The sequence below is a fragment of the Helicoverpa armigera genome, chromosome 13 (assembly GCF_030705265.1).
Source record: "Helicoverpa armigera isolate CAAS_96S chromosome 13, ASM3070526v1, whole genome shotgun sequence".
In the NCBI taxonomy this organism is placed as follows: domain Eukaryota; kingdom Metazoa; phylum Arthropoda; class Insecta; order Lepidoptera; family Noctuidae; genus Helicoverpa; species Helicoverpa armigera.
The window spans coordinates 12616920-12636176 of NC_087132.1; the positions used below are offsets into that span (position 1 = coordinate 12616920).

Genomic DNA, 19257 nt, shown 5'->3' on the forward strand with positions numbered 1-19257 from the left:
GCGCAGTTCGGGGAACAGCCGCGGCATTAGGTATGTATGCAGGCGAGCTACTTAGCGTAATGTGGCGACTGACTCACATTCTAAGCTGTTACAACACTTTGTTATACATTGATGTCTCAATGACAAAGCTAAGTTGATTGTTATTTTATTACCTAAACATTATCATAAAAACGGCTTCGCTCTAACAAAAAAGTTTAATACGTATTATTTAAACGGTTCCTGGTAATCTTAGATCTTACTCAGGCACGCGTAGCTCACAAGTTTACTACATCGTCCCAACACGTGCCTGCATTTGCTAGTTGTTGCTTTGCAGTTGCATAGTCGGCAAAAGTCTGCAATAATACACTGCTAGGTAAGCTCTTTATGTAATGATAGTTAAGTAGTCTAATCACCATTTCTCCATCGGTTAAATAGTAATCAATAAACCGAGTGCATTGTATTAATATCCAAGTAAACATCATTTGCATGACAGGCCAATAATTCATGGTAACGTCGGCGACATGAAAGCAGCGGTGGCATCGGTGGGAACGCGCAGGCGCAGCGCGGCCCGGGCGAGTTGCGCGCGGGCGCAGTGCGGGACGAGGCTCGCCTGCTAATGCGCAGCTTATTACTAATATTGTGAGTTATTGATTAGCATCGCCCCTCCGGCAGCTTGGTATGTGCGGCGCGAGGTGCGCGCGCGCAGGTGGCCGGGCCGCGCTTCCTTCCCCGAAGCGTCGCGACGACCATTGTCCGGCACACGCGCCGCACATACATATCGGCCACTAGGTCCGTCACCACGCCGCACGTGTTCCAGCTTCCAACATGCTCAACACCAGAGATCACTCTCACACTCGACAGATGACTCACAGACTTAGAGAAATGTCGAGATGAGCATTAGGTACAAATGAGAACCTTTATGCTTACTCTCTACAAAGATACATACATATAAGGGTGGTTAACAAGCGCGTTTTATAGTGTTGCGCGGGCGCATCGTAAAGCAGGAGAGGGACGAGCGAAGCCGCGCAATTAAACACGATTAGCGCATGCGCAGTCGAGTGGTTGGCAACACCGCCGTGACGGCGCGCGCGCAGAAGGCGCACTGCACGCCGCTCCTCGCTGCACGACTCCTGCAACATAATGCTTTCACGGGAGTTCTACCACTAGCATGTGGTAGTGAGATTGAGCATATATGTAGTTGTAGTATGCTCTTCTTTATTAGTAAAGGTGTATAAGTCGCAGCCGGGGTTAAAATAGCTGTTTAACCGACTTGTTGAATGCAACGTTGAACATTACAAAGCAACGAAGCCTGAACAGCTATGTTAACCAGATGATGGCACTCTGGGCAGTGGGCCTTCTGTAGGCAGCGTGGCGTGTCGGGTATCGCCGGCATCGCGCTCAAACAAAAACTGGCCGCGATACAGACCGCAGACATTGCCGTTAACAGTCACAATTTGACATACTCCTCGCTGATCGATCAACTTCGGTTTAGTGCCTGTTTCCCACGATACATGCTGCAGCTCGAGCGGACACACGTTAAACTGCAATCACGACAGGCTTTGCATCAAATTATATTATGTGCGTTTAGTGTGAGCTTCATGTGTTCTAACTTCATTAACCCTTTAATTAAATACATAGTTCATACGTACACAGGTATTACTTTGTGAACCTTATTTACACAATGTGTTATATTCCATCCATAGTTCTGAGTCAGTTGGCAGAAGCTCACATAGGAGACTCATCAAGTTTATAGTTACTTGATTTATTTAGGAGTATCGGCGTAAGAGCTGATGCAGTGAGTTGGACGCAGTGTCCCGTGCAGTCGGCAGTGCAGCCCGCACCTTGCCCCGAGCTGCCCCGCGCAGCACTCGCGTGTCGTGTGAATGAGCGAGCGGGGCGAGGGGGCCGCGGGGAGTCCCGTTACACGACGAGTGACCTTTGCAGGCAGTTAATCGCTCCACTTGGGCTGGCCTTGACCTCGCCGGCGCATGCACATGCTGCATTTGTTATTAATTATCGTCACACTTGTCCTGCCGCGGGCGCGCAACGGTATTATGTATTAAAGTCAATTTATCGAGTGCGGCAAGCTGCGACTGCGCAGCGATCTCACTGCCTCGTGTTACTGAGCTAGCGTTGTCACACACGTCCAGTTCCTAGTATACGCAGCGCCAACTCCGCTTGACAACGTTATAGAAGCACATTGGTTTAATATTTAGGGTACTTTGAATAGGTACACTGTACACATTCATAACCAAAGCCTTTTCATAGGTAAAAGGTGCAATTTCAAGTGTTAAAAATAAATGAAGTTCCTCCTCCAAAGTAACAAAGGGAACACCAAGATATATCGGGTGTGTCGTACCTAACCACATGAAATCCTATCACATAGACTTTATAATATTGTATGGCGAATTGTAAAAAAATAACCTAATACATTCAGTAGTTTGGCCTCATTAGGAGTCATTTTTCGTTTTTTATAATTTACAAAATCATGTGTAAAGCAGAGATAAAGTTAGGGTATCGAATGTTTTGATCAGTTGACAGCTGTCAGGTTTCAAGGGAGAATTTCAGTTGTTTGTTATGACTGACTGACTCTTATATGGTGTTCTAATACTCGCACATTTTTATTCTATTTACTTTGTTTGATTTTTTTTTGTGCTGATCGACATAAATATGTTAACTAGTAAGTATATTAACGTATTTAATTTAATGTGATTAGGTATACGACACACCCGATATAGATATAAGTAATATTCATCATTATAAACACCAATTAAAATTACAAAAAAAAACTGAAATATTATAAAGTTTAGGTGGACAAGTTCAGCACTGTTTCCCTTTGGTTACAATCATTTGATCCTCATATCAAATGAATTGCAATGTGATAAGCTTTTGATAAAAAAAAAATAGATCTAGAGAGTGGAGTTGGGACAGCAGTTTACATATAAATGTATCTGCAGTTTAATAGTTAACCTGCACGTTCGGGAGTGTGAAAGTTTAACACTAAAGTGATCTAGAAAAGTGCATGCATAGTATGTGCGCTTCAGCTATTCCTCACGTCGGGACTTACTTATGTATGTTCAGTAGTACTTACTGCTAGACACAGTCACATTCATACTGCCTACTGTTGCTACAAGTTGCTACTCAGCATGCTTGCAGATAAAGCTATACTAACCGGTATTTCATTCTTTTATAGATTAGGTAAGTATAATTACTCGTTCGTTACAGCCTTTATGTCGTCCCACTGCTGGGCACAGGTCTCCTCTCACACGAAGGAGGATTGAGCATTAATTTGAGTTTAACTACTGTCAGGGATACATACATTACATTAACATTTCTGACATTGCAGCCTTCGCTACTGAATCAAGTTATAAATAAACTTTATTAAAACTTCTGACCTTGTAAAGCAAACACACAGTAGGTAAAAACCTGTGTTTTAGGCTTAATACAGTCAAATTAAAATGACTGCACTCTTAGTTAGGTATCATGATGTTTGTTAAGTCCAGCAGTAGACACACTAAGGTGAGAGCGGTGTACACTGTACATCACAGAGTACACTGTATGTACATCACAGTGTACAGTGAAACGCGTTGTCGCGGACCAAAGTACACTGCTTGCTGTTCAACTAATTAATTAATTTACAATTATATGATACGAGACTGCTGAGACCGCATTTCTGAAGTCCTATGTTGAAATACTGAACTAGGCAGAGCATCGAAATTCACAGCCTGTGCCTTGTTTTTTGCAAACCCTTTTTTTTCTAGTGTAACTGTTAGGCACCCTTTATTAATCCCTACCACTACGTACTTGGTGATTGCAATATAAGTATGTGGCTCTATTGCAAATATGGGTGCAAATGAATATTAAAGTGCAACTTAATTCAGATGTAAGCTTAATTGATGGTATCAAATTTCAACGATATCGGAATGTTTACCTTTTCATCCCTTTCTGTCGTAAGAGGCTTCGTATTTGCTAAGAGTCACGCTACAGTTTCATACATATGCTTTGTGTATTTAAATTGTAATTTATATGGAAACATTTGCATTACAAACAATAATAAAAGAATTAATCTTAATGGATGAGCCACACGGACAATATAGTTTATCCGGAGCCGTGTCGGTAGCCAGTAGGAGTTACAGACTCTGATGTGTCGGTGTTGAGGAAAACATCGCCACTGAATGTCAATGTTACATCGTCGTGTAAGGCGGGGGTACTGGCAGACAATGTCGATGTTCAGCACATACATGCACAGGTGCACCGACTCAAATTAATGAATCGGTCATTATTCGGTATTAAATAGTGTTTGATGTTTTGAAAACGTCCATCATTCTTCTGTAGTTTATACAAGTGCCGGACGAGTTCTAAGTCCTGTCCTATATCAGCTAATCATGATGGGCTACTGATTGACAATGAGCACCTGCTTTGAGTTACCAGGAGACCCAACGAGAGATAATCCTTCCTGAAACACATTTATATTGATGGTGGAGCCGACTCCCGACTCCCGAACCCAACAAACAAAATGTCCCGTTAAATAACATTTCAAAAGATAAGGAGGATGGAGGCTCCGGGGGGAGGGAGGGTGGTCGCGGGGCGGGAGGGGGCGGGGGGGGGAGGACGGGTCAACTCCGACGCTCGGCTTTGTTTAATATCATACAAGTTTCAAATGACGCGTCCTCTGCTTCGCGTTAATTACGACACTCGCGTGCTACGTGCTCACTCTGTCGTATAGCTACCACTTCTAGTCGTATGTATTCAATCAAACTATCTGCTACCTCACGAATGAGTTACTGAGTTATCTTCATGAATGGCAGCGAGACTCTTTTATCGTGTCTGTGTGCTCTGAGTGGCCAGTAAGTAAATAGGCTCGGAGACGCTTCCTGAATATTTTCCTTTATCGGCACATAATTGGGTAGTTCTCGCACTCTGCCGGTTAACATTCACGGCGTGTGCTCCGGGACCTGGCAGATGTCATCTCACGTGCCTCGGTAACGCGCCTACTGATGTTAGCACAACATATACACACTACTGTGCTTAATAATAACTTATTTAAGCTATAGGCAACTCTTGGCCTATGGCACCTTAATCGGCGGTAGATATATTCATTTTAAAGGGAAAATTTGTAAATAAACTATGACAGAGAGGTGCTCAGAACCTGGACAGTACAGTACTGATTGTTAGAGATTAGACTTTGTTGCAATGAATCTATGAAAAAGGCAACATTGGAAACGACGCGCATAGGACAACAACATAATGCGTAACTCATGTGAATACATTTCCATGTAGCTGGGTCCTGTTGTTCAGGCAGTTGGGTCAGTTTACGAGTAGTGTGATGTGTTGAGCAGGCGGCGCGCTCAGGCGCGAGAGTGTCCGCCGCCGATTGCGTATCGCGCGCGGCCAGCGCCGGGGGACGCCCAGCCCTGCTCACTGATAACACCACCCACCACTGTCATATTTGTAGTCAATAAATAGATACTACTCACTATCAACTATGTAGTAAGTAACTTATACTTCAGTAAGCCTTTGTTGATTGTGCCCATCATAGCTTATGAAATGAATGTATTTTGTTGACCACAATGTAGTTGTTAGTTTCTGCAAATGTAGGCTGTTTGTAGTGAGGGCTGAATGACATCGTTGTGATGCTGGCGGTAGACCTGCTGCGAGCTAGTGGTCGTCGCCGGTGGTGCTGGCGGCGGCCGAGCGGAAGACGCTGAGGACGCTCCTTATCGAGCCGCACACTCCCCCCCGCGCACCCCGCACCCACCCCCCGCCCGCGCCCGCCGCCCGGCCGCGCCTCGCCGCCCGCCCGCATTTCCCCGCGCGAATTTACAATGTAGCGAGCCTCCCGCCCCCTCCCCGCGCGCCGCCGCACCCCCCTGCACACACGCCGCCGGGCTGCGCGCCGTGCACCCTGTGTCCGGGGCGTAAGGTCGCGAGTGCAGTGGCAGCCCGCGCGCCGCGGTGTGCGTGAGATTTTCTCGCCTGGAAATTCTAATGCGCCGCGCGACTGCGATAAAAAATGAGCGGCTCGGGAAACGTGAATACATTACCGAGCGAGACGGAGCACCGCCTCCGTCGCGACGCCTCCCGCGCTATGTGCACACCACTTTATATTGCGATATCGCTGAAGGGAAGGCTCGCGCTATGTACCGCTTTAAGGCTGTTCAATTATGTATCTGAGCCGCCAGCCCGAGCGATCCCTTCTGCGGAGCGTCTCACAAAGGGTTAGCATTAGAGCACACACAGCGTGGAACGGCTCGATAATAGCACTAACAGGTTACAAAGAAGCGCCGGTAATCTAACAGCTAATTAGTTCCGGCAGAGGGTCGGCGTTAGATACCCACATAATGAGCTCACAATCGCGCACACCACGCCGGGGACAAAGGGTTGTAGCGTTTTTTGTGTCGGCACGCGCGTCCTTGTGTTTTTCTAAGGGTTTTTATGCGTTCTAACGCGGCACCTGTGCGCGGAAGGGTTGCGCGCGCGCACCGCCGCCTCACGTGCCCCTAATCTGTGACACGTTTCGGCTCACACTTGATTTATGAGATTGTAACAATACTTTCTTTAAGAAGGGATTATTGGTAGTCGAACATCTCTAGGGGGAGCTACTATCAATCGGCAGTAGGTTAGCTATTGATTAATAGCTGACACGGTACCTGTTTAGTAATGTGCATGTCATGATGTGGTTAGTTAGAGCAGTGTTGTTGTTGCAGAGACGGCGCGAGCCGACGTCGTGGCTGGTGTACCCGGCGTCGCGGCTGGCGCGCCTGCTGCAGGCCTCCGCGCCGCCGCCGCCCCGGCCCTCCGTCATCACAGGTACACACACACACACACACACACAGCACGCGGCACCAGTGTGTCGGGAATACACGCACGACATCTTCTAAACACATTAGTTCCGAAAGTGTTTAAGTTCGTTTAGATTAAGTTTGCTTACGAATATCAAAGAAGTGTTTACGAATAATAATGAGTTTACCTACTCTTTCTTATCGAGATCTAGCATATATTTTGAGTTATATTCAATGACGCCATTTATATTCAATAGCCTACGAGTGATTTAATCCTATGACGATATAAAACGAACTCGGCGATCAGCAGTTACTCACGTGCCGGTCTCGCATTATACATTCAATCAGTACAGTGAAGCAATACTCGTATCACAATAAATGATAAATATATCAAGTAAATGAGCCGGTCCTGCTGCTGCATATGTGTTCACAAAAACTGTCCTGCAGTTCAGTATCGTTGCTAGACTGCGTGTATGTAGGTAAGCTAAAGTAGTTGGTACAGGTTCATTATGTCTACTTAATAAATAGCTGGCATTTTCCGGAGCGATATCGACATTAAAATAACTGTTAGTAGCGCAGTCCCGCGGTACTCATGCGGAGATCACATCAGCGTCCTCTCGTCTCGTCACCAGGCTATAACGGAGTGAAGATGTTTTCCTTAACCAGCGTTACTTTATTGAAATGTAAAACAGCTGCTAATGAGCCACACGTGACAATGCCATAAAGCTCTCGTGCGAACAATTTACTTGACTATGTATTCAAGTTGTCACTTCCTAACTCTTTCCTTACATTACACTATAAAGCAAACATATAATTATTATCAAAACCAGTGGGATGTGTATTGAATCAAAGATAATTCCTTAGATTATATTTATTTTAGTCCGTCACATGGATAGACGCTAGGTTACCCTAGATCAGATATTGCTGGCAACATTTGTACAGCAAAATGTTGCTTTTGTGGAACCTTACACTTGGTTCCATACGCACAAGAAAACTTTGGAAATAACGCAATGTTGACCAAGTTGGGATTTGATAATGCACAATTTATGAAAAGCGCGCTCACACAAATATTAGGTAGTCAACAGCTGCAGTGTATCTATAATGCAGGAGCACTGCCGGACTCCAGCCTCGCACCACATTACGTGTCTACTCATCAGAAGTCGCACACTATCAATAATATATTTGAAGCAGTAGCGAGGTATATTCGCAACAGTTTGGAGTCGGTGCGAAGTGGCGGCACGTCATCAGTAGTTAGCGGTCGCCTGTTGGCAGTACTTAGCCGCGGCGGAGTTGGAGCTGCGCCAAACTGGCCCACTTCAGCGTCATTTTATATTTCACGGATAACACCGGTTCACCTACACTTGAACCTCCATTAAGCACACCTCAGTAAAATTTCAAGTGAGCGGGAATCGAACTCGTTTACCTGTCTGTCAGCCGCAAATATGTTCGCCGGAGCCCTCGCGAGCGACTAAATTGATTTCATTACCCCAAGTTGGGGGTATCAGGCAAGGGGCGCATTCTACAAATATTGCTCTCCATTCGTCTCTCTGCGCTTTACAAATCTCATTTAACTGCACAAGCTGCCTACATTTACTTACTTCAAATAAAATGCGTTGTTACATGTTACCCAATTACGTTTTGTATATCATTGTCAGTCTGTTTTTATTGAGTGACATACAAAGAAGAAAGATACCAGTAGCTAGTGAAATAAACAGCTTTTTGATGATGTTTCTAAGAAGATAATTATTCAAGTCCCAAGCAAATAAAAATACACGAGCAGTAAGCACCCATCATGAACAGATCCAAATCAAAAGCACTGTCTCAGGCACGGACTAGTAAGGAGAGCTCAGGGCATGTATTTGTACAGTAGTCTTGCAACACTTCCATTGATAAGGGAAGGTGGCTCCCGCACCTGCACCATTGTCTGTGATCAGCTCGGGTGACGTCACGCACTGCTCCAGACAAAGGCCCCTACAGACAAGTGTCTCGTGTTTACTTGTAGTGTCCCGCGCCCGTGTGCACGCCTCTTAACCCAAAGGGTAAGGCGAGAGGGTGCAGTCTCCGCTTTTTATAAACATGTTAACAAATTGGCTCGCTGTGCATTCAAGTATTTATATTACAAGTGCGCAATAAAGGGTAACTACAATCGATAATATGACAACATCAAGATTAAGCGACTGCAAACTTTAATTGAAAGACGTTATCTTTTGTTACAGTATAAATATAAACAGATATTGTGTGTATTACGTATTTACGTAGTCGTTGTATGCTGGTGACAGACATGTATCACATTGTCAGTCGCTGGCACGACACAATAGCTGGAGAGGGAGTAGTGATAACAATCACATCTGTCCGCCCTCGCCGCGCTGGACCCTTTTCCATTACTCTTTAAAGTAATTAATAGCGTGAGTGGACCCGCAGCCGGGTGCTGTGCCGTGCTGTGCCGTGCTGTGGCTGCCTGCCGGTCGAGCTGTGTGTGCCCGGCGAGCGCGGCCTTCATGCGTGCGCGCACATCCTGCGACGCACGCGTCCTCTGCAGTAATGTCGTATTACGATGCAGACCAGCTCCTGCCATGTTTCCTACAGTATACACGGAAGTATGACGAACAAATTATATACATTGACAGAATGGTCAGTGATCAGAATTTGATAAGACAAATTCAACAGAAATCATCGAAACTCTCACAACGGAACACTATCGCTATGAACACTTACAAATCTTAAAACTTGCTAAAGTTAACAACAACCCGCTAAAGGATACCTTTTCAAATATGGATTAATTGACCTCTGCCTAAAACGCCACAGGCAGAGACACAAATACTAAGTATTTGTCAATTTAACTTATCTGTCAGTCGTAAGTTCTCTCTGTCTGGTTGGCATAGTACCCCCGTGCCGATGAGATCTCACTGACGGAGCTACGAGTGTCACTCGACAGACATTACAGCATCAGAACCTCGCGCTCTCGTCTGCCTGTCATTATGCAGAAGTCGTGCACATGTGCGTAGTGTCGTCTGATTGTAGAACATACTCTGGTGTCATACAACTGTAATTCACTATTATACAGTTTTATTTAACTAAGTACCATTAAAACAATAAATTCCAAATCGAGTTACAAAACTAGAGCTGCATTCCCGCTTCTTCGTAGTCCTCTTGCGAAAGTAGTTTTCTGGTTGTAAGCTTTGACGATTCAAATAGTTGGCTGCAATTATTGGGATGTTTTTCATGGGGAGAACTAGGACCCGGGAGACGCGGGTCAGCGGATACTTTACATAGATAAATGATAGTGCACATTAAACCACGGCAGTACTAAAGTGGAGTACTGATAGTAAACAGTGTCAGAACCTCCATTGCGTGTGGTACTACTGTCGCAACCGGTCGTTCTGTGCACAAACAGACGAGCTCAGTTTTGTCCTCCCTCTCAGTTCACTTGGTGGTGGTCGCCAGTAGACAGTGCTGCTGGCTGAGCCCTCACTTACTGAGCACTTCTCTAAGTCGGCTGTGATGTCACCCTCCCTCACTACGAGTATATCTTACGTAGATGTAATATGCCACAAATTAATACTGGAAGCACGGTTTAAGTAAATAGATAAAGAGCTTATTATTTTTGTTTAATTATGATTGCAGTAGTTTAAAAACGAACTGAATCTTAACTAATGTGATTGTTTAATTTGTAGTGGTATATCGAGCATGTTGCGTAATGATGAACACAGAATAGCGCTATCTGGATGATCTGGACGCCGCGGTGCCTGTTCATCTAGATTGCATTGGGCAGCAGCCATAAATAGAAAGCTTTCAAAACCAATTATAACTAAATAGATAGTACGGTAATAGTTTAATACTTCACAATACATTTCGATAAATACAATAAACATTAAAAACTTTTAACTAACAAAAACTAACGCTGCCTTGTATTTTGACAAAAAACGTTTTATAACCGACAATTATTGGGTTTTTTATTATTTACTTGCAGAGGTTGTACTTGTACCGTAACTATTGTGTTGTCCGGCAACAAACGGAACTTTTTGTGACCGTCGACTTAACAATACATTTGCAGTATTTTTACTTATAAACTGATTTTAGCTGTTAAATGTTCGGAGAGATGCTTTCACCGGTTTTTTAAAGAACGTTTGCTTTTTACTGCTGCTAATGCGGCCCATAAGACAAAACAACACATCGCTATTGTTAATGAATACATCCACGTTAGTGTAGATGTTCTGATCTACGCTTTACCCTCGCATCTATTGATTGTGTATGTTCGGAGTCATTTCCATTGTACGTAGATCTGCGTTATTCGCAATTTGGGACATAAATCTGCATGCGTTGTGTGCGCTGCGACAGCTCGGCAGAGGGGCGGCGTGGTCCAGGTGCGGGGGCGGCAGCTGCGAGCAGGTGACGCGGCCCACATCCCGCCGTCGAGGCAGAGCGTGCTGCACCGGGAGCGATGTGTCGCCGATACCGACGTGTTGTCGCGCCCGTGCCGTACATGACGCTCACCCCGGTGTGTAACACCACGTGCCGTCACCCCACAATATACAATGTTGGGGGTTACACGACAATAAGTGAAAATAAGTCCAATTTAGTTAATGATTTTTCTAGCTAGTCAGCCGGTTGAGATAGTGCCACAAATTTGATCTAAAGATGAACAAATCGCCCTCACCTGCAGCACGTAATAAAATGGATTCATTATTGGTGATTAGGTCTATGTGATCTGATTTATGTTATGAAATAGCTAGCTTATTCCCGCGGCTTCACCCGCGTCCCGAGGGAACTTTGTTACTCGGACCTAGTTTAGTTTCGGGAGTCTTGAGGAAAAAACAAACAAACAAAAAAATACTTTACTGTTTTAGTATAGAAAGACGTTTTAATTTTTTTTTATCTTAAATATAAAATTCCATGTTAGATGTCTCATTAAAATTCATTTTCTTTATTTTTAATAACTTATGTAAGTAGAACGTAGCATTGCTTATTGTGTAAGCTGTGTACAGTTATAATTGGGTCTCAGGTTCATTTATTGTGTTTTTCTTATTATTTTCTATTTCTTGTACCTATAACCTGTTATCTGTTTCTGTACCTAATAAATAAAATAAAATAAAATAAAAGTGTATAAAGAAGAGCTAAGTATTTCGGGCGAGTAAGTTCACTGTTGTGTTGTAACCACACATACAACTAGTTGTTCTTCTCCGCAATGTTTAACTGTCATACACGTGAAAGCTAATTATTTCATTATAAACAACTAATAATAGTTGGATGCACACTTGGTACCGGGTGTTGCACCTGTGGGTGCTGCTCTGTCTGCGGGAAGGTGCTCGTGACGTCACTACACACATCTTATCTCCCACACACAAGTACGAGTGTCACGCTGAGCTTTGTTCACGAATCGATTTCATCTTCTTCAGGTAACTTCAATAAGTACCTATCCTATTGTAGAGAATTTTAATCAAACTCAATGTTGAGATAACTGGCTGATGACTACATAATTAATGAACTTTTATTTAAATCTCGTCCCCGATATCTTACTTAATGATGAACTAATTAACAGTAATTGACATTTGAATGATGACTATTGAGTTGCTATCGACTTAATAGACGGATGGAATATTTGATGCAGTAGTTACCTGCTATACAAACCCTAACTCTTTTTATTTATTCCCGATGGTAAGATTGTGTTCTTGTTCAAATAAATGTTTGATCATATGACATAGGTAGAGTCTTGAAGAATTTTTGTTAAGTCCATCTGGTGGACCTGCCAGCTGGAGAGGGAGAGTGCGGTGTTGTGCTCATAGCTACCAGCAGTTGCAGCGCTGCAGGCAGGGCGCGTGTCGCGTGACGTGCTGTCACATGTTAATTAGCCGCTCAGGTTCAAGTTCAGGCTTCGTCTGCGGCCGGTCAGTGACCCCGCGCCGGTGACGTAACAACAGCCACTCATTACCGACGCCCGCAGACGTACTCCGCCCAGCCTCACGGCCGCGCGCTGCCTCCGTCCACGCCGGATCTACTCATTTCAATCAGTGAGCCTTCACAAACTCTAAATCCAACATCACAAAAACTGGAGCCGCCGACCAAATGAATGGACGAGCGATGCAAGTTTTTGTCATGATGAGGATGGTGAGCGGTCGGAGCGAAGAGCGCGGGCGACCGGCCGAGCCTCGCCGCGCCGCGCTTTACATACGACGCCGAGGAAAATCCATAACGGCACGCGGAAAACCCTTTTAATATACGGCACGTAAATAAGAGTAGAGACGCGGGGGCGGCGGCCGGCGGGCGGGGGGGCCGAGCCGCCATTGGCCGACCGCCTCGCCCCGCCCCCGCGAAAAAAACCGTCGGAAAAAAGCGGCGCTCGCACGGCAGTGTCTCACGGACGCGCTCGGTGGGCGGACGCTCGCACCGAAGAGACGGCGCGACCCAGGACCGGCGGCCGCGGCCGCGCCATGCCCGCGCTGGCCGTGCGCGACCAGCCGCTCGACTGCTCCATGCGCCTGCGCGAGCTGCCCGCCTGGCCGCCGCCGCCCCGCGACCAGCAGCGCCACGGTCAGTAGTGCCCAGTGCAGTGCTCGGTAAACAAACAGTGCCCCAGCACCGGCCGCGCTCCACGTGCCCAAACCCTCCTAACTTGCGATAGGCGCATTTGTTATTGCGCGTACGCAACTCTTCAGTGCGATATTTGTCGTTGAATGGTTGTGTAGGAAGTCGCTAGTGTTCGTTAGCTGATCGTTGTCGTATCGTCGCCGAAGTTCGATTACATTCGTCAAGTCGCTCGCTCGACACCGCTCACTGCTAATTAATCCGAATCTGAATAAAATATTGTGATTAGTGATGTTCATACAGTCGCAAACGTTAGTTCCGTACGCTCGGGAACATCAGTCCGCTGTACACGGTAAGCGCTATGTTTAGTTCACTGACAGGTCACTGTAATGTCACGCTGACGTGCTCCACTGTGACAACTTGTCAACCTGTACACATTATACAAGTGGATTGCAACCAATGATTAGTAAGTAATCTAATCACAACTTTCTCTTTGAAGTGATAGCCTGTGCTTGTTATTTCTCTGTCGTTGTCCCTACTTATCATCAAAACAATTAATTTTATGTGAAGCACAGTTTCAACTGACAACTTACAAGATATTTATTTACATAAATCGTGAATATGTACCGTAAAGATTAGAAGAATCTTCAAAAAAGTTCATTTTCGAAAATTAAACGTAGAATAATGATATAAGTACCTATGTAAGTGTGGTCAGTTCGCCACGGTGTACATGCGGCGCGGTGTACACGCGCCGGCACGCTAACTTCTTTCGCACTTTATGACCTTTATCATGTAGATAATTTTACTTGAAACTAGCCCTCGCTAAATATATAAAAAAGCAGTAAACTAATGCTTTTGCCTATCTAATTAGGTTATTTAAATAATTAATATTTATTATGATTAGCTCGGCGTCAGGAGCCATTCTTCTTACTAAGTAGCTATTTTAATTAATTCTTATAAAATAATGATTACTTGGATTCTTATTTTATTGATTAACCAATAAGTTATTACATTCAACGATGTTTATTGTAATCATTGAAATTCCTTCGAAAGGAGCTTACAATAAATGAGAACTTCTGAAGAATAGTGAACAGAGAGGTCAAACAATGCGCGTGGGGCGCGGGTGACGGCTGACGGTGTCGGGTGACGGCGAGGTGCGCGGCTCCTATAAATAACTGCGCGCAAGTAATACGACAATAATCCCTTATCGGAACTTATGTGGGGTCAGGTGGCGTATTGTGATTTAGCGGGGTCAGGCAAGGGTTGTCCCGCGGGAGCGCGCCCTCCCTTCGCAAATAATATTAAGTCTCTTACGCGAGCCTTTGTCACCTCCGTCCGCTCCGCTCGCACTGCTTCGCTCGCACCGCTCCGCTCGCACCGCATGAGCAACTTCATCTCGCGATATGATGTCGAGTGTCATGTACCTTCCTGCCGCTACACATTTATTATAAGCTAGTAAAGACGTTAGGGAGCGAGAATGGGGAACTCACGGCGTTTCGTGCTGGACTAAACCATGTCTCGTCTGTTGTCTGTTAGCGAATCATCGCACGACAGTGTAGCCGACTGCAGTCAGGCGCACAGGTGCCGCTCGGCGCTGCGTAACACAAATCATCGGCGATGACAATCATCACTAATTTCTTCATCTTCCCGTACGCTAGACAATACACTAATGGCGTTTTTATCGCACTCCCCACGAATTATATTAAAATTACTATCGAAACGGCATCAAATCACCGCAATGTAATCGATGTAAAATGCGCGCGAGTCGCTCCGAGGTGTAATTCGGTTGTAATAATGTCATCTACCTAAGTGAATTAGCGGATGATGGAGTCACGCGTTGTTTACGAGTGTAATAATACGTGTCGGTCGCGTCGCTCGCTCGCGGCGGAGCGGAGCGGCGGGAGCGGTGCGAGCGGAGCGGTGCGCGCGCGCATGGGAGCGCGCTGAACTTTGGCACGGCGAGGGCGCACGCTATGCGCACCTGTCGCCCAAATTAGCCAACATTACAAACACTGTATTTTTGATATAACGACTGCGGTTTGATTGTTTCGTTTCGTTCGGACACCGGGATATTGATTCGTAATCAGTTTTATTTGAGCAATGACTCCGGGTGTAGGATTGTGTAGACATGACGAGCGGCTGTCGGGAACGCGCTTGTACGGCTTGTATTATAAAATAAATTGCATATTTGAATAATGTAGGTCTGTCCTTACGTAGTGTACCTAATATTTCACGCAGTAAGTAACATAAAATAGATGTTATCTTAGTAAAGTGCGCGTTTGGTGATGAAAAAAAAACGACTTTAAAAAAAACAAAAAAAGCGAAAAAGCCATTTCGTATCGTTCTGGAAATCAGTTTCTATAGAAAGCAAAAATGTCTTTTGCGCTTTTCTGTTTTTTTAAGGAGCTTTTTCTTTTGTGTCTTGTCTATTTTTTTGTCTGTGTTTTAGTTTTAAATCATTTCAGTCGTGCCATCGTAAATGTGTAAAGTTATCGTGACTATATGTACAACTTAGCCAAAAACTGTGTTCCTTCTCCATTATTGAGCTTGCGATTGCAATAAAACGACACACAACACGAGGAAGTACACTTGAATATACAATGTTTGAGGGTTTCTCGCTATTTGTCTGAGTTTACATGCCTAGATCCTGTAGCGATGGGACCATCTCAAAATCATACTAAAGGTCGATTTAAAAATACAATCATCATGACACTTCTTGGGTCAGTCTCTGTTCCCGAAAATCTTTTGTATTGAGATCACACTTAGCAGGTCATCCACAGACGTATTAGATATATAAATAGGTGTATATTGCACAATATGTAAACAGGTGCTGTTTGTTGTTAATTTTACATATTAAATTAGAACATATTTTATTGAGATTAGTTACCTAATTGAAACAAAAAAACTAACATTTTAGTTTTATAATATTAGCATCTGTATTATCATAAACATCAACATTAATCAAAATACTAGACAAGTTTTTATGATAAAGATAGAAAATAGAGATTATTTTTTTTTGGTATAGCATCTCGCACTTCAGCCTAGGAGGCCGCGTACTGCTTAGCCGGAATTACCCCTTTTATGCCTAGAATTTAAGGCCTCCAGCCAGGGGAAATAGAGATTCGAAATCGATGAAAAGTAATAGTTGCCTTTGTCAAAGCTCAGGTGTAAAAACTGTTTTCTTTTTTTCTTCACTGAATAGTTTAAATACGTTCATTAGGAGACAGTTAAAGTATTCATATCGGAATACCTGTCTACTTCCTGAGTAAAGCTCTCTTACTCAGTGCAGACGTTGTAGCCGTGGTGCGCAGCCAAGGAAAGGCTATTCCGTTATAAACAAGTATAACTCCAAGACCTATGTATGTACTGTGTGCTACTTAGTACGATTACATTTAGAATAATAACTCATAATAAACGAGACACTTCCACTGAAAAACAACTGTAACACTTGACATTACACTCGGTGACAGATAGCTTGAGTTCGGTTGATTGCACGGATAGTTGTTATTCCGAGTGAATGTAGTAGTTCCTGCAAGATGTGGGCGAGACCACGGGAAACTGATCAATGTAAAGACATGTCGAAGTCAGAAACGAACCTAAAATATTTCGCTTTTTCCTTTACAAAGATGCCATTAATTTCTTATTACAATACCACAAATTAAAGCTTAAAATAAGTTCTAAAAACGGCTGCGAAATAAACTTAATTGTTGTCTCAAATTGGAAAGTAGTTTCCGCTGTCAGTTCACTTATTATAAAACAAAGTTTTTAACAAAATTACAGTGAGGGCAGTGCTCAGACAATCCATTATATTGCAGGTAGTGCTGTCCATACATTCGTATCATTAAAAACTAGCTGTGGTGCCGTGTACCAGAATATAATATAGCCTAGATACATTACTCAGCAACGGTGTGGCTTCTCAACAGTAAAAGATGTTTACAAATCTTTTCAATAGCTTCAAAGTGTATGATACAAACAGACAAATGTAGCAGGAGCGAGTGCAGCAGCCGACGGAGCGGCCGCGATGCGCGCCTACTTGTGCCTGACAGCCAGCCTCGCTGTCGGGAGTACGGCTGTGAACCATGTGACTGCTACAGGTCACACTTCTTTCATATCAAAACTGTTATTTAGGTCAATTCGTTTGCGTAAATTCAAATGTTAGTAGTTATTATTTTGCAAGTTAAAACCTCAAATCTAAAAAAGTACAAACAGCACGGGACTCCGTCCTTACATAATGATGATTACAAAATAGAGTTAGTTTGTTTCTTAACCCTTTTACGCTGTAGTATATTTTTAAAGAGTTTTTGATTTTTCGAACATAATTTAAAATGTGAGAACATAATGAGTATTACAATTCGGTCCCCACTGGCGGCGCCTTCACTGGACAGTGTATCAGCAACACAATAATCTTAGGAAGTAGGCCTCAGAAAACTCCTTTCTTCTCTCTGCACTTTAAAATGTTATTTGGGGTCGGCGAGGCAGGTTTTATGTTTTCATTCCTCTCTGACACTTGTCATACTGACATTCACTCCCTTTTTATTCGTATCTTTCATACAATCCTGCCATATTATCTTTGATGTTCACCCTCTACATCCACATTCATACTTAAGACACTGCCCGTCAGTTGCACAAAGCTCCATTATTACTATTGTTAACACTTATTATCTTTTTGACAAATAAAGAGTCAGCAATAGATTTAAAGCTTTAACTTAAATGGAGCTTTGTGCAACTGACGGTTAGTCACATGTGTTTCTTTCCTCCTCACTACATGCCCCTACCACGACCACCGCTTGCCTCTCATTGTTTCTGTATCTGTCGCTATGTACTCTCAGACTCTCTCTGATGTAGTCATTCCTCAGTTTATCCATTCTCGTGAAATCAGACATCCGTCGCAACGCAACATAGTCATTTCTGCTAAATGCAGTCTCGTCTCATTTCTGTTTTTCTAGTCCAAAATCTTTTCAGGGCCCGAGGAGACCAGTCGCTAGCTACACTTGTCATAAAATCAGAATGGAAGGTCGGGGGGATCTGTTCTGTGTACTTGAATAGCCCACGTGGCTCTTCTTGGCGAGGTATTCGGGCAATTCATTCTTCTTCTTAAATATTATGATATTGGATTGGCCTTTTTATTTCTTTGGGGTAAGGTAGGTAGGTAAATGTCGGTCTTAAGCCTGATAGTATTTAATATTCTACAAGCTGTTGATTTGCATCCGTGCCATATTCAAGGACGTAATTATGCTAATGATTCTCGACCCAAATCGACAAAAAAATTGGTAAGTAATATATTTTTTTTTTTCGGATTTCTGCCAATGTCATCTAGCCGTATTTAAACTCGGTGCGTGTGTTACTGGCCTTAAAACCGTTCTGCACCCTCACACAAACGCAAACACAAAGCATACGCAACGATTATTCATAAACATTCATAAAATTAGATAACTTCTGAAATACTACGACATTACAATGACAAAAAAAGCAGTGCATATGAGCTATTTCCCGTCTATTGTATTTCCAATCGATTATTTACGTATTTTATGTCCTCCTCCTGAAGTATGGCACAAAAGCAAATCAACACCTTGTATAGTATGGAATATAAGTAATTATCATAGAATAAGTAGAGATATTTTTATTTGGATGATATTGTGACTTCACCCAAGCAGTCAATACAGATGAGAATACAGTTGTAAGGTTTTGTGCCAGCGCAGGTGTGTCGTCAATGTGGACTACAAGAAGTTGGTACAAAGCGATGCAATGTTCCCCTGTACGCCCGCGTGTATGTGATGTGTTGCCCGAGTGTCGCTGATTAGCTTATCTACTGATGTCGTAGTTATATTGCATGAGCTTGATGGCCGACTGCGGTGCTGTCGGTAGCGAGGGTTCATGTCACACCAAACTGAAACATTCATAAACGATAGTTCATTGTATAACGATAGAGTGATGTACTGAGCGCGCCGACTACTGGCCCAACATCTAGCGCCTG

The 19257-nt window shown here is 43.8% G+C and overlaps 1 protein-coding gene across 9 annotated transcripts in view; it reads left to right on the top strand.

Annotated features, from left to right (window-relative positions):
• The window catches only part of LOC110379817 (POU domain protein 2), a 125701-nt gene that overhangs the window by 64580 nt on the left and 41864 nt on the right, over window positions 1-19257 (top strand). For 4 of the 9 annotated variants that reach the window (XM_049840731.2, XM_049840732.2, XM_049840735.2 and 1 more), the window contains one exon: window positions 6687-6789. The exons of 3 other annotated variants lie outside the window; for them this stretch is intronic. In XM_049840731.2, the coding sequence (XP_049696688.2) occupies window positions 6687-6789 (103 nt within the window). Of the gene's footprint in view, window positions 1-6686; window positions 6790-13095; window positions 13290-13360; window positions 13636-19257 lie in introns of those variants that run through there. 2 more of the 9 variants (XM_064037422.1, XM_049840733.2) reach the window with 2 other exon arrangements.